Source organism: Siphateles boraxobius, unplaced genomic scaffold (genome assembly GCF_051911475.1).
Source record: "Siphateles boraxobius isolate OS27281-9 unplaced genomic scaffold, OSU_SipBor_1 41, whole genome shotgun sequence".
Lineage (NCBI taxonomy): Eukaryota > Metazoa > Chordata > Actinopteri > Cypriniformes > Leuciscidae > Siphateles > Siphateles boraxobius.
In genome coordinates, this window is record NW_027509042.1 from 3664564 (window position 1) to 3680200 (window position 15637).

General features: G+C 37.9%; 1 protein-coding gene across 3 annotated transcripts in view; it reads left to right on the top strand.

Moving 5' to 3' along the window:
* Positions 1-15637, top strand: part of rims4 (regulating synaptic membrane exocytosis 4) — a 58347-nt gene that overhangs the window by 17856 nt on the left and 24854 nt on the right. For 2 of the 3 annotated variants that reach the window (XR_013192943.1, XM_077197854.1), the window contains exon 1: positions 2954-3661. The exons of the other annotated variant lie outside the window; for it this stretch is intronic. Coding sequence is in view for 1 of the 2 variants with exons in the window: in XM_077197854.1 (XP_077053969.1) it covers positions 3565-3661 (97 nt within the window). In the remaining variant the exon portion in view is untranslated. Of the gene's footprint in view, positions 1-2953; positions 3662-15637 lie in introns of those variants that run through there. 3 annotated transcript variants of the gene reach the window in all.

Consider the following 15637-nt stretch of genomic DNA (forward strand, 5'->3'; position numbering starts at 1 on the left):
TCAATGGTTTGTCCAACCTCTTGGATGATTCTGACCAATAAGGCACTGTCTTTATTTGGGAGGTGGCGTTCTCTTCACGTCTCATCGTAAATCATGCGTTATCTGTGGTCTCCTTACTCTTCAGCTCTAGCAGAGAGTTCGGAGGGAACAGTTTTGACATAATTCCTATTATAAGAACACAAAACATTTTACACAGATTTCAATCAAGCCTTCTTATGAATTAAGAACATATGATCGTACTGATAGGAAACAAGACACACTTTCATTCAAACATCTAATAGTTATAACAATTACATGACTTGTATGTGATCTAAGCATAATAGACGCATAGAGAGGCTGTAGATACAATATAGGTTTATGTAGTTGAACAATGTTTGATTAGAAGTCCGTCAATAATTGTTTTGGGATGATTTTATGTAATTTTAAAGTCTCAGTCTCTGTGGTTTTAAGAGATTTCAACCGGGGTCATTCAGAGGAGGAGGTCTGTTTTCAATCCTCTGTCTTGGGATCAAACAACCTCTGCCGTTATCTTGGTGGGTTCTGAGCCGTGCCGTCTCTGCACCAATCAGTCTTTACCAAACTATCTGAACGAATCACCTGGAAGAATCATTTGTGTTTGGTTCACCTTCAATTCCTACAATTATAATATTTAGAATTAGCTTTTATTTAATTTTTTTTTTTTTAAATTTTGGTAGTTTTGTTATGTGCTTTTGTCACTTTTTTAGCTTTAAGTTATTTTATTTCAATTTTAGTAATTTTAATATTACAACTTATTTATTTTTTAGTTAGCTGTCAAAACAACATCATCTAATATTTATATTTTATTTTATTCCAGCTTTATCACTGCTCCAAGGTACTTCCAAGATTTCTATGCTACATGTTCAAAGCTAATGGCAGTATCATGTTACTTTTTGGTACTTTGTTTTGTACTTAGCAGTGTGTTAACAGACACTCAAAAAACCTTAGCAACCACCCAGAACAATCCAGCAACCACAAAGCAACATGAACTACAAATTTGTCTTAAAATTTAAAAATATAGTAAATAAATGAGGGTTATCATACAATCTGATAAACTTTGGCAACCCTGCTGAGGCTAAACCATATACATAAATCTATTCAATAACTGACAGGATGCACTTTAGAGAGAGGCTGAGATTGTCAGCATCGGTTATGAGGCGTTCATAACTATGAGTGATGCTTGTGCATTTATTATTTGCACTAGAGTTGTGTTTGTTTATTGAGGTGGCACAGGTGACATTTTCAGCCCACACACACACACACACACACACACACACACACACACACACACACACACACACACACACACACACACACACACACACACACACACACACACACTCTCTTGCCAGACACACAGAAGAAATGATGCGTCTTTAACAGAAGATGACTGCTCTCAGCTAGCAGTGTCTTTCTTTTATTCCGCTTCTTAAAGGTATAATACAATACATCTGAAGCCCACGGGTGCTGTCAATGGCTATGTTTAAATTGCCAATCATCACAGGTTATTCTCTAACACATGTGGTGGTTTTACTGTCATTTTGTTGCGATTTACTTCAATCCACAACATAGAATGATTGAGTCAAATGCAACAGGCCTGTTCATGGATGCTGTTCCATTCCTCAGTTTTTAAAAACAAATGAAAGGTAGCCTTATATAAACAGGTAAACCTGGTACATTTCACATAGAGCATAATGAAGATATTACACTGGAACTTGGCCTTTATTTCATTGTTTTATTCTTTTCTTTATGTATATATCCATGTTCAGTGTCAATTACCATTTTTGTGTATTCAGCTAATAACTGTTGTTTTATGTAAAACCATAATAGTGGCTACTAGGTATTATAAGACCATGAAGATAGAGGGGTAGCAAGCATAATATTAACAAAAATTATATAATATTTTTTTTTTACCATTATTAATGATCATTATTAAAAAGGTTCTTTATATCACCATTATGGTTCTTTATGGAACCTTTTAAAAATGGTTCTGCTATTGTTATAAGCCAAAGAACCCTAATCTGGTTCTGTTTAGAACCCTTTTTCTTAAGTCTATTCACATCAAACAAACTAGGAAAGGGTGTCAATATAAATATCTCAACACACAAGTTCAAACCTAGAAAAGAAGCCTCACTAAAGTAGATGGTTTAGAAGAATATACAGCTCAAATAACCAGTTATTTTTGTTATTTTATTATTTATATAAAATTATAGTATTTATTAATAGTTTGAATTAGCTTTTATATTAAAATGATGTGCTTTTGTCAGTTTTATTAGTTTCTGTTTTTATATTTAGCTTTGATTTATTTTTAGTCTGATTTAGATCTTTAGTAATGTTAGTACTTCAACTTATTTTATTTCAGCTACTTGCCTAGGCAAGTTTTTCATCAAATATTTTTTCTCAGTTGAAATTAAGCTTAACCTCAAATTAATACTTTTAGTTGACAACAAAAACTAGTTAGCAATTAACATTGTGTGTGTGTAAGAATTAAGTGCATAAATAAAATTTAAAATGTACAAACTGGTAGATAATCATTTATTATTTAAATGTATTATTGTCAATCTCTAAATCTTTTTTTTTTGGGTGGTGGGGGTGGGGGTGAGGGGGTTAGAGTACTTTTTTTGACATTCATATTCAAAACATTATTGATTTGATACATCTTAATAAATAGCCAACTGCTGCAGTTTTTTGTGAATGCGTGTGATTTACTCTTGTAAAAACAAATGGCAATCAAACCATGTCTGAAATCTACCAGCTTTCACTTCACCGTGTTCGCAAAAGAGAGCAGGCCGGTTGATGTCTGTGAACGGATGAAAGATATTCACAGTTATTGTGCCTGTAGACTGTGGCCTCGCCCATATCCAGGCATCTGGCCTGTGATTGGCCAGTATCCTGAATCCCAGCAACAGCTCTTGGGTGCCTCCTCCCCCTTTTTGTCTCCACAAAGAGCTCAGCGCTGAATGAAGTGAATCAGCCTCAGACTGCAAGAATAGTAAGAACCTTTTCTCCCCGTCTGTCTCTCTCTCTCTCTCTCTCCGTCTGTCTCTTCAATCCCATCTCTCCTCTCTCTCTTTCTCTCTCTCTCTCCATTTGTGCTCCTCTCCCTCTCACACACGGCATTATATGCTATCCATCCATCCATCCATCCATCCATCTATCCAGTGCACAGCCCTGTCAGGGATCAGCTAGACAGAAAAGCAACAGATCATGTTCTCTGAAGCAGATCCAGGACAGCTCTGAGACATCAGCTTCTGAGATGAGAGTCCATCCGTCCTAATTCTCTGTCCTGAAGACCTGGACAGAAACAAAACAAAACAAGGACTTTGCAGACACCAAAAGTCTGGACATTATATCTTCACAGGATTCTTGAACCCAAACCAGGTCCACAGGGTCCTTTGGGGTTTGTTATTCTCTCTTGTTTGTGGCTGGCGAAGAGGCCGGTGAAAGTTAGCCAAGACGCCGCGTGCCGTGCTCCGCGTGAAGAATGCCCAGGCACGCCTGCCCAAGCCTGCGGACACGGCGCCGGCACCCACGCCGGGCCTTTACATGGAGCGCTCACAGAGTCGCATCAGCCTGTCCGCGTCCTTCGAGGCCCTGGCTATCTACTTCCCCTGCATGAACTCCTTCGATGAGGACGATGGCGGTGAGTGGATGTATATGTGTGTCCGAGGATGTGGGTTTGCTTTTTCCAAACTGTGACACCTGGAAGTTAGGGTTAGGGTCGAGATTTTGAGGTTATCGGTTGGCTACTGGTTAAAAAAAATGTGTCTTTGTGGTTCAAGATCTGAGCTAGAAGCAAAATGAGGTTATGGGTTCGAACCCCACAAGACTTTTTTGAGGGACAGTTATAGCCTGATCTCTTGAGAAAATGTAACAATTTTATAAGGTGCTGATTTCGTATATGAATTTGATTCATATGGAATCATACAAGTTTTAGAAAAATGTAAGCATGAAGGTCCACCCCTAAATATAACCGTCAGTGGGGCGTAGGCAGGTCGTAAAAAACATATGAATGAAATTATATGAATTATCCACCAATTCGCCAAAATGCAGAATAGTTACACGTTACATTAGCCATGAGCTTGTGTTTGATAGTTCATTCAGAAATGCAAATTCTTTCATCATTTCAAACCTGTATGAATTATAAGCTATTTTAAAGGGTGTTTCAGCTGTTTTGATCTATACAATCAAAGGTCCATTTGGGTCCAAAACAACATGGGATGCTATTGACTTTCTATGGACAAGAAAAAAAAAAAAAACAGATACATTTTGAAAATATCTTCTTTTGTGTTCAACAGAACAAATGAGGTCATACGGGTTTGAAATGACATGAGGGTGAGTAAATGATAGTTAAAATCTCTTTAAGCAACACACCACATACTCCAGATAGTACGCTTTGGATAAAAGTGTCTTGTTGGGTGTCTTCAACCCATATATCCTAGATATAATAATGGTTATTCTGTGGTTTTGTGACTCATTTGGGTCATCAGTGCAGCATTTATTTTGTACAAAATGACGCTCAGTTTCTTTGCCAGTCTTGTGTTGTTTGCAAGCCCCCAAACTCTTGAAAAATGTGGCCACATGCGGGTTTTGGGTGTATGGCTTTGTCAACTTGCTCATTTTGCATATGCAATAAAGAAATCGGTGTGGTTGCTTACTTGTGGTGTTTGCAATCCGTATCTTAAATCTGAAATGCTAAAAAAATATATATACTTATGATGAATACATGCATATGCACACACAAAACGCTTCCTTCAGCTGGCATTCTTATCAGACAGAGGTTTTTATTAATGAAGGCATTTAATCACAGCGTTGACACTCAAATGCAAATAAAGCTGTGATCTTCTCTAGGTACGGCTGTGGTTCATTTCAAAGAACGTCTGATTGCAGGTTAATGTCTGTCTCGAATCCATCACCAGACATCATGGCGTTAATTTAGCGCTCATTAGAAATATTCCGATTGCTCGGTGTGCTACTTACTGAGTGTGTTAGGTTTGCAATTTTGCATAATTTCCCAAGTGCTTTTAGTCTAGGCATGCTATAAATCTCTCGCTGCCCCTGTGTGCTCTCCTCCTTTCTTGATCACCCTCATTTCCTTGTTTGCTGTCCACACAGCCGCCGTCTATCCGAGACATCCACACACCCACCCATGCTCACTTTCTCTCTCTACCCTCGCCCTGATTACAGATTACTCTGCAGGAGAGAGACTAGTATTGACATGAAAAGATTGTGTCTAGCTGATGATCATCTTCGTTCAACATGTGCGCATCACACTCAAACAAACACACACACGCTACAAAAACAGTGCGCGGTTATAGCACTAGTAACATGCACTCATATGTATCTTCAATTTTCACTTTACTTTAAGGGTGTGTTTACACTTGGCATGTTTGGTTGGATTAAAACGAACCCTGGTGCGATTGGTCTGTTAGTGCGTTTCAGTTGAATAAGTGTGAACGCTGCAACATCTGAACCCTGGTGTACACCAAACAACAGGACCGAGAACACCGAAAAGATGAGTCTCACTCCGCTTACAAACAAACTCTGGTGCGGTTCGAATCAAATATGAACGTAACACAGACCAAAGACATGTAAACGAACCAAAAACAGGACATGATGTCACAAGATGTCACCCTAAAAAGGACAGAATGCTCAGGTATACCTGCTTTTATTTTTCTCGTCATAGTCATGATGTTGCCCATCACAGTTCAGTACAGACATCAGAAGCACGTCTCCTCATAGCAGATCTGTGGTTGTGTGTGTGACGGAGGATTCCTGCCACTGTTTTCACTCCTTTACACATTTTATAAGCTCTTCACGAGTTCTTAGCTGGTCTAAATACCATGTAGCTACACACATACAACGAGCGCATTTAGTCCAGAACACGGCATTGTTTTTGAAGTTGGTAACACTTTATATTACGACCCACAAACAACTGCGTAAGTAAACCGAAATTACGGTGTACGTTTCTGTAATTATTGTGCAGGCTACTTCCGTGTAGGTAAAAGGGAACAATATGTTACGTTTTGGGTAATAAAGGGGTAACAAGCAGATATACAACCATTATATAATTACAGAAACGCACTCCGTAATTTCGTTTACTTACGCAGTTGTTTGCGGGTCGTAATATAAATTGTTACCTTGATGTTCAGTAAGTTCCGTCGCGAAATATACGTAATAAAAGCCGACCAATCAGTTTGTGAACATATCCCTGTGCCTTTAGGTTTGGTATCTTTAGGTTAGGTGTTAAAAAGCTAATGTGAACGCTAATCGGTCCAGAACTAAATATAACATTTTTTTTGGTTTGGATCAACGAAACAAAGCGATCCGAACTACAAGAGTGGACACACCCTAAAATATTAGTCTATAAAATACTGCATACATGATAATTGAGATCAATTTAAAGGGGACCATTTTATGCAAAATTCACTTTTGCATGGTGTTTAGACATAAATGTGTGATGGCAGTGTGTGTACACAACCACCCTGCAGTGATAAAAATCCACCCACTCCTTTTTTTTAAATCCCCATAAATCATAAGCAGTGTCTCCCAACGACCTGTTTTCAGAATGCGGCTAGTGACGTCACTAAAGCCACACGCCCCGCCCATGGGTGTTGACAGACACTGCCGTTCTAACATAGAACCGCCCTGATCGAGTTCACCGCGAGTTGAGAGTTGTACACATCCGCCATTGCAGCACTAACGAGAATGTCTCCTAAGCGTTGTCGGTGTTGTCTAGCTGGATGTATTAATCCACATAGCTCTATTTATTTACTGGAGCGATAGGCCTAACGTTATTGATCACGGCAGTAATGAAAGTGAGAGCGCACACAATTATTACAGTTCATAGGAGTTGTTTTACGGATATACAGTTTACCGGTTTAGTAAGCACCCCCTGAAAAGGTGTGTATAATATTTGTTTACTGTTAGTTGTAACAAGTATTTTTTGTACTTCGCTGTGTATGTTGATAATAATGAAAGGGAGAGGGAGAGGGAGAGAGTTTATGGATAATACTTTAATGCGGACTTCTTATACAGTGTTTATTCAGCTCATACAGTGATTTTCGAGAGTGAAATTGACGCTTCATCTTTTGTGTGATGTACAGTAAACTTAATTGAACTCATCAGTATATTTTTATAACATTCGGACGCTGTCCGCTACAACAGGCTTGTACTAATAGTGGATAAAAGAAAGATGGAAAAACAAGTTATAACCGTAATTAAACTAGACTATACCTGTTCAATCTGCATACAGCCTATATCATCTGGCTCTGTGGGCATTATTGTCCGACTCCGGGTCGAAATGAACACGGCTACTGAGAGTTTATGTTTTGATATTATCATTCCGTGAGATGAGAGATTGTCCGAGCTCATGAGGCTCCGCCCTCTGGGCCGGCAGCAGCTGCTCTTTTGCATTTAAAGGGATACACACTAAAATTATATGCATCAAATTATACGCTGTACTGTACATTCGTACGACCTCTTGCGTTTGAATTATTAGCGTATTCTATTGGTTTTTAAACATATAGGCCTCTCATTTAACTTATCAGCTCACCGCATCTCCTTTTTATGCTGATACATACTTGCATAAATACACTTAATCAATGCAAATCGCTCTAATGAATATGCTAATTACTGGAACACAAACGACACATTGCAAGTGCTTTAGTTTAACACCTATTGCTGAATGTCAGATGACTGCAAATGCAGTGGTGATTTGTAACAAATACGACTGGTTTTCTTTGATTTTTGATATTTGAAATACTATTTGTTTCCCCCCCCCCATCATTTAAACATGTTGTTTATGAATATGAAGATTGACACAAATGCTTTCTTCAAAAGGAGGAGAAAATGCTGAACAAATGCAGTAACAAATGAACTCGCCAGTGATTTCGTAATAACACCCATTACTCACTGCTCTAACCCCAGGACATTTCTGACCACAAATATAGAAGCTAAATTATCTAGTGGAAAAAATGTACTACCGCATGATATTAATGCTCTTCAGTCTTCAGACGAATACATTTATCAGAAGAACGAGGGGAGTTAATGATGTCTTTGTCAGTCCATGTCAGAGAACTGCTGAAGGGTCATTTGGTTGTGTTGTTTTCACATCTCAAGTTCTGCAACTGATCTGATACTTTAGAAATTTAAGGGTCATATTGCAATACATAAACATGATGCTTTCTCAAAAGGCTCATACTGAAACCGATGTATAAAACCGAAGCTATCAGAGAGGTGACTGCAATTGCAGTCTGCAGGCTAATAGATCTTTTAAATAATGAGCCATTATGACTACAATTCACTCTTTAACTAGACAGCTGTGTTCTCATATTTGTTCTTTCATTATGCACCCAAACTAACAATGTTCTAACCAGGCACAACACAAGATAGACTAAAGCAATAGGAGTAATTTACATTGGTTTATACTAAGGGGCTGTTGAATGCTTTTGTCTCAAAATGTATTGTGCCCTTTTCTGATAATTGTAAATAATAATAATAATAATTATAAATATTATAATAAATGAAACACAAACACACCCTTGCCACTAACAATAATAATACAAACAAATATTATATTAAAAAAAATTTGACGGAGAAGTGGTAGGCGGAGTTTCCTTTGCAGCGCCTCATACGCATTTAACGGTTCTGGTACGCACTACGCAGCAGTTCGCGCGAGTCTCTTCAAACGAGCAGCAGGTAACGTTTAATTAAGCTAATACGGAAAATTACATGTATCCTACCATCACCATGCTACTCTAAAAGTTGCTGCAGGATGCGAGTTATTCTTAACTACAATAAAAGTATAAATCGATTTCAGATGCTTTCTGAGTGACAACGTCATTCGTTTTTATCCAAGGAATAAAAGTGCACGGGGAAATATATCTAACAGTTAGTTTAATGAAATCTTAAGTCCATGTCCAACTCTAAATTGTGAGGAACTTATATCTTTGATTTCATAGTAACGCTTTACAATAAGGTTCATTTGTTCATTACTCATGTATTCTAACATGAACTAACCATGAGCAACACATTTGTTACTGTAGGCTATATTCTTAGTTAATACTACAACTGGTAATTGTTTATTATTGTTATGTCACAGTCAGTGCATTAACTAATGATAACAAATACAACTTTTGATTTTAATGTTTTAGTAAATCCTGAAATTAACTAAGATTAATAAATGCTGTAGAAGTGCAGTTCATTAGCTAATGTTAACTAATGAAACCTTATTGTAAAGTGTTACCGATTCATGATAGCTAACATTGTCTTTCATACATATTATACATGCATTAAATTTACAACATCAACGAAACTAAAAATTAATTTTCCATAATTACCTTCTTGATTCTCACTGTTTTGTTTGGTAAAGTAAATAATATTTAGTAATATTATCATAATTTCCCTATTTTCATTTGATGTGTTATGTTTTCTAATAATTGTATCAACATATTTTCTTAGAATGCCAAGGAAAGAAAGAATAAAAACAAAAGAAATCAAGAAGTAATCAGTTTTTTATTTAGTGCCCTTTTTGTTCCCTCCGCCCCTGCCCCTGAGGAGGTCTGTGCCCGCAACTGCTACAGACAACAACAACAAAAGAACCAAAACCCACAGCGACACTGACCAAACAAATAAATATAGTTAACAATGGGATTTTTTTTTAATGTACTAAGTGTTATGCACACTCTTTCTCCCGCTCTCTCTCCCACTCAAACACTCACACAGTACAGACACAGAAACGTGTAGTCAGCGCTGCTCTGACAATTTTGTCAGTAAAATAGTTTAACAGCTTAAAAGCCACACAAAGCTACGCGTTGTTCTTTGAGAAGATAAACTTACAGTTTCGCAATTATTAGAGACGCTGCTGCAGAACGCTGTTGACATGCACAGACTCGGGTAATTCTCTCTCTCACACACACACACACACACACACACACACACACACACACACACACACACACACACACACACACACACACACACTCTCTCTCTCTCTCTATAACTGTATTAGTATGCTATTAGTGGCTCAAGTCTCCGTTACTAGCTCTCAAATGATGTTTTGAAATTAGCACTGGAGGCTTGGGAATTGACGCGCAAGAAATTTGTCCTACACACAAGAGCGCTTCGCGTTGTGGCCGCTTTACCACCTCGGGTGTGCATTATTTTTCAAATAATTCAACAGCCCGTCATCAATTATTCCTTACTTTGAACGCAGCTCAAGCAATCAGAATCAAGGACCGGAACTATTCATTTATAAAGCTTTTTTTATTATTTTGCAATGTAGTATTTACCTGTTCTTCTAAAAGTGAAAATGTGACTGAATTCGTTTTATTCTATTTTTTTATTATTTCCATTTCTTTATAATATTTTATTGTAAGTTTTTTATTAAAACCCTCTAGGCTTTTTTGTATTTGTACTGTTGAATTTTGTGGTATTCTATCAGTTCAATGTGAATAAAAAATAGACCACTATAAAATGTAATTCAATAAAAGGCACATTGCATTGAACAGGTGAGTCATTAAGTGACAAATGGGTTACACTACTGCAGTTATGTGGATTTCACGCCGTTGCTTTGCAGCATTTTTGCTTTCAGTGAGGGTGAAAAAAAAAACTTTCTGGAAACTTTTGTTGCATCCCATCTGGTCAGGAAATGGCATCAATCTGCACATATCTTGGAAGAAATCATCTAGAAAAACCTGCATAGAAAAAAACCTGCAACTAAAAAGACACATTTCGGGGATTTTTCAAGGGAAAATACAAATATATACGTTCTGTGTGATCACAGACATAATTGAACTACGACTTCTGGTACACTTATTTTGCATATAATATTTTTGATATGGGAAACCTTCAGTTTCGTGGACTTCAAAGCATTTTCGCGTTCAGTGTGGATAAAAAAAACTTGCTGGAATCTTTTTTACATCAAGCTGCACGCATCTTGAAGAAATGATCTAGAATAACCGGACTAAGCAAAAGAAAAAAACAAACATTTGTAGCATTTTTAAAAGCAAGGAAGAAAATAAATGCTAAAAAGACATTTTTGGGAATATTTCATGGTAAAATACAAATATATGTGCCGTGTGATCATGGAAATAATTGAGAAATTACTTAATCTGGTACGTTTATTTTGCATATAATATTTTTGATTAGTGCCCTTTCAAACTTTCAAACTCAAACTAAAAGTTTCAATGTTCAGTCTGCCCTCACCATTACTGTTTTCTTCATTCTGTGTTCAGATTTAATCTAACAGCCCCATAAGGGGGATCGACACCTATATAACACACTCGCTCTCCAGCCATGTCGACAAGAAGGGCCCGAAACCTTTGCGACACACATCAGACCCAACGTTGCCTCCCACCGCTTGTCTTGGCGCATTCAGACTTCATCTTTCATATCCTGTTTGCGGTTAACGCTGTTTGATGCAATGTGTACCAAAAATCCCAAAGCACAACATGTCTCGCTCCCCCCTCCACCAGCACAGGAACAAATCTCAACCGAGGAAAAGCGAAACGCTCTGAAGTCTCGAGGCTTATTAACCCTCCTACACTGACAGGTCTTGCATTGATGCTGCTGCTCAAAATAACTCACAAACAAACACACACACGCCATCAGTGAGATGTCATATGGCGGCAGGCGCACATTCTGTGTTGCATAAGAGCGTAGTGAATCAAGGACAGAGGAAAAGATAGAAGGAGGTCAGGATGATTGATACTCGTAGCATCCGTCTCCAATGTGCATGTGTCCGTGCTTATGAGATTTAATGGTGACATTGATTGTCAGCATTGCTTTGGTTTTTTAGACCAGGTGAAGGATGATGGGTGAAGATTTTTATATTTTAAAATCCGAGTCACACTTGTGCGTCAGAGAAACAAGCGCACATAATTTTGTTTCAACTTCTATTATTGCGGTAGCTCTGTAAATTTCTATGGCTTCGATGTCGAAGAGTAATTAGCTGGTGAAGTGGATTTACTTATTGCAGAGTTAATGAAAGTTATTATGAGCATTGTAAAGTTTGAGGTGGATGTCATAACAAATGTCACTAGACCGGGAAGAGCAGTTCATTCATAAATCAGTAAGATATTACCTTCATGCTGAGGGAATACAAACAGGTTGCATAAACTGCTTAGACTATTCTTACAAGTGAGTCATCACTCACTAACACTCACACAACTTTTTAAAGTCAGTTACATAAAAACGTAGATTGGTCTAATTTGATACCGAAAAGTAAGAGTGATTACCACGAACTAACTTAGTTGTTCATACTAGTTCTTATGACAGTCTTAACATAATAAATGGACTACATAAGGTCTGTACACTGAATGTTTTCATCTATGTACACAACCGTAAAAATCCAATAAAAACTTGTAAATGTTTATAGGGATAGGGATTATATGTTATTACCGACACCGGTGGCCGTTAAGTGAACTGCAGCCAGCAACTTATTGCTCATGCTCGTACTCGTGCACACAAGAGACTGAACATGATTCCAGACCCATGACGAAGTTCTTTTTCGTTCTTCTCTTGTAAGTTGTAAATACCTTTGTAGGGATATACTGATTACGAGAATCCCTACACCGCCCATGATACTGAGAGCGACGTTTAGATGAACATGTAAAAATGTGCTGCACGATTTTTACTCTCAATAACAAACTAAACGAACAACAAAAATGACAGCGATGAGAAAACAGGAGTTAAGAAAGCATCTTATCGTAGCGATGAGGATACGTTTGTTCCAGCTCTGCAATTCCCCGGCATCATGTCGACAGATGAGTAGCCCTAATTAAAATGACACTGTAATGATAGTTTGATTATAAAGTATATTTGAGACTATAGATCTGGCTATGTGAGACGTGTCATGGAAAATGGAAAAGAAAGAGGCTCTCGTGAGTGAGCGTAATGATCAAATCCTTTGGATTTCCCAGGGGTGTGTCTGAAAGGACAGTAAGGACCCTGGCTCACTACACATTGGGACACTGATGGTGACATGACGGACAACAACCTTCTACAACATAACTACTGGAACATAGTGAGCATCAAAGCTCCCTAGTTTTCACAGTGCATTATGGGACTTTTTAGGGAGCCAAACTTTCAGTGCACTGGAAGGATTTTCTTAAAATGTCAGACTCCCTGATCAGTGCCCTGACTACTGAACTAGGGAGCTGATTGAGACGCACCGCAGGTGTTGTGCCAAATTATGTGAACCACCGAATTATGTGACCTTAGTAGGTACTGTATTGAGCTAATCCAACCTACACCTAATCCCAATCCTAATCCTAACTCTACCATCACTACAGTGCCTACTAGGGTAGGTCACTTAATTCAGTGGGTCACAGAATTTGGCACTTCACCGGCAAAAACGTCCCGTGTCCTTCACATAGAAATCAGTCTACAGGCTTTCATAGACAAGTCAGGAAAGGTCTCGTTTTTGAAGTTTCGTTACAAGCTGTTCAATAAAAAAAGTGATTAATACATAAAAATTCGTATATATAGCCCCTTTAAAATAACTGTTTTCGGTTATATTTTAAAATGTATTACAAATGTTAGTTTGTAATATTTTAAAAAGTTGGATTTTCATTGTGCAATGTGTTACCAAATCTAAATATTATAACAGACAAAAATATTAATAATAAATGGTTAAACAAAGCAAAAAATGGATGTTTACTTGAGGAGTAACTTGTTTAAAACTACAAAATTTTTGGTGTATTATACATTTTTAGGCTCCAAAACATGTATTACTACAAATTACACAGCTTATTAAAGGTAGAGTAAGCTATTTTAGAGAGGCTAGCAATAACGAGCTAGCTTTGAAAACATGAGATCCCACCCTCCCTTCAGAGCGTCTCCAAAGCCATGTCTCCTTCAAAACACTTGAACGTGCACATGTAACCCCTTTCACCCGGGTCCCACTCGACCCGCACCGAGCGGGCCTCGAACCCGGGTCTCCGGCATGAGAGTCAGGCGCTCTAACAAGGAGGCTAAAGACTGCAGCCTCTAGCATCTGTCGCTAGAGAGCCTTTTGAGATCAGAGGAGTGAGGTTTACTCGCACAGCAACTACTAGCTGGCCTCCGTTACACACAGCAGAGTCTGCAAAGCGTCACAAGATGAGAGACGGTGTTAAATTACCTTGCGTCTCAAAGCACATAACATTAAAATAATAATGAACATAAATAACTCTGACTTGTACCACCTGACTGCTGCAGATTTATTTCGCCATTAATTGTTGACACAGAAATGCATAAATCCGAGTCTGAGAACATGAACAGCAGAACGTCTCAGGTTGCCATTTCGTAATTACGGTCACAATATGGAGCTAGCGCAGCATAAACTCGTTGTTTTGGTTCAGGAGGAACTGTAAACGCGGCGCTCTGTGACTGTCTGTCTTCAGCTCTGCAGAGCCTCATTGAACGCGCTGATGACATGTGATGTCTGTGCAAGCAGGTGTGCAACAAATACATATGTTGACAGGCAGGACATCCTATCTATTTCATCCTATCTATCCTATTCGTCCTAATTGGACGAACATTTTTTGGTCCTGACGTCCACAGATGATGTACGTGTTTTAATATTTAGACCACTTCTATTATTGATTGCTATCAGGATGTGAAGAGATACCAGTGTAACAAAAAGTGTTTTTAAAATCAAAACCTTTAAGGAACGGTGTGCTATTAGTAGCTTTCCAGCTTATTTTCTGGCAAATATACTATAGACTTGCATTGAAGGAGCCATATCTAGAAACCAGAATATTTCTGTAAGCACAGAGACTTGTGCTTGGGTTGTTTGACTTGAGCCAGTGAGCAACACTCTAGGCAACCACCTAGTAAGGCACCAAAAACCACCCTAAACATCTTAGCATCAAAGTCTGCATGATGAAAAACCACTCACGTTTCTTCAGAAAAAGAAAAAAATTATTTTCATTTCTTACTTTTTAACAGCCTTTTATTTTTCATTTATTTTTTATCAGACTCAATCTGGGCTCATTCAAGTGGGTCTGGTTAAAGATAATCTGAAGTGGCATCACTTTATCAAATGTTATGCTCTTTTGAAAATGTCACAAAACAATTTTTTATGGTAGAGATTGCATGTCTGTTTCCAATGCACAAGTTCAATTATTTCCAAAATGTCAGTGTGATAAGTGTGCAGTAGTGGATTCACATCAGTCCATATGAGCTGGTGTGTGTCTGAGTGTAGTGGACTTAAATCAATGGCTCCTGAAGTAATGTTCGATTCCCAGCAATCATGCACAGGTGAGAAAGCAATCTGTTGTTTTTTTTTTCCCCAAGTGGCAAAGAGAAAAAAGTCAGCTAGGGTGAGAAATCTATCACATGATGCCAATGTGAAGACAACAGTCTGTCCAATCATAAAATTCCCTGTTTCACACTGATGCCTATTCTGACTCATAATATAATCATCATTCATTGTTCCTGTTAAAAGCATCTCATATATACGAAATATTCTTTGTTATAATTCTGTCGCATACATAAAAATCATACGTATATAAAATGAAATACTTTCAGCATATAATCAGATGCCTTTTCTTAATTTTTTAAAAGGTTTTAATACGGTCACTACAGTAACATTTTATCACAATGTGTTTAAAAGTTAAAATACTTTGATTAC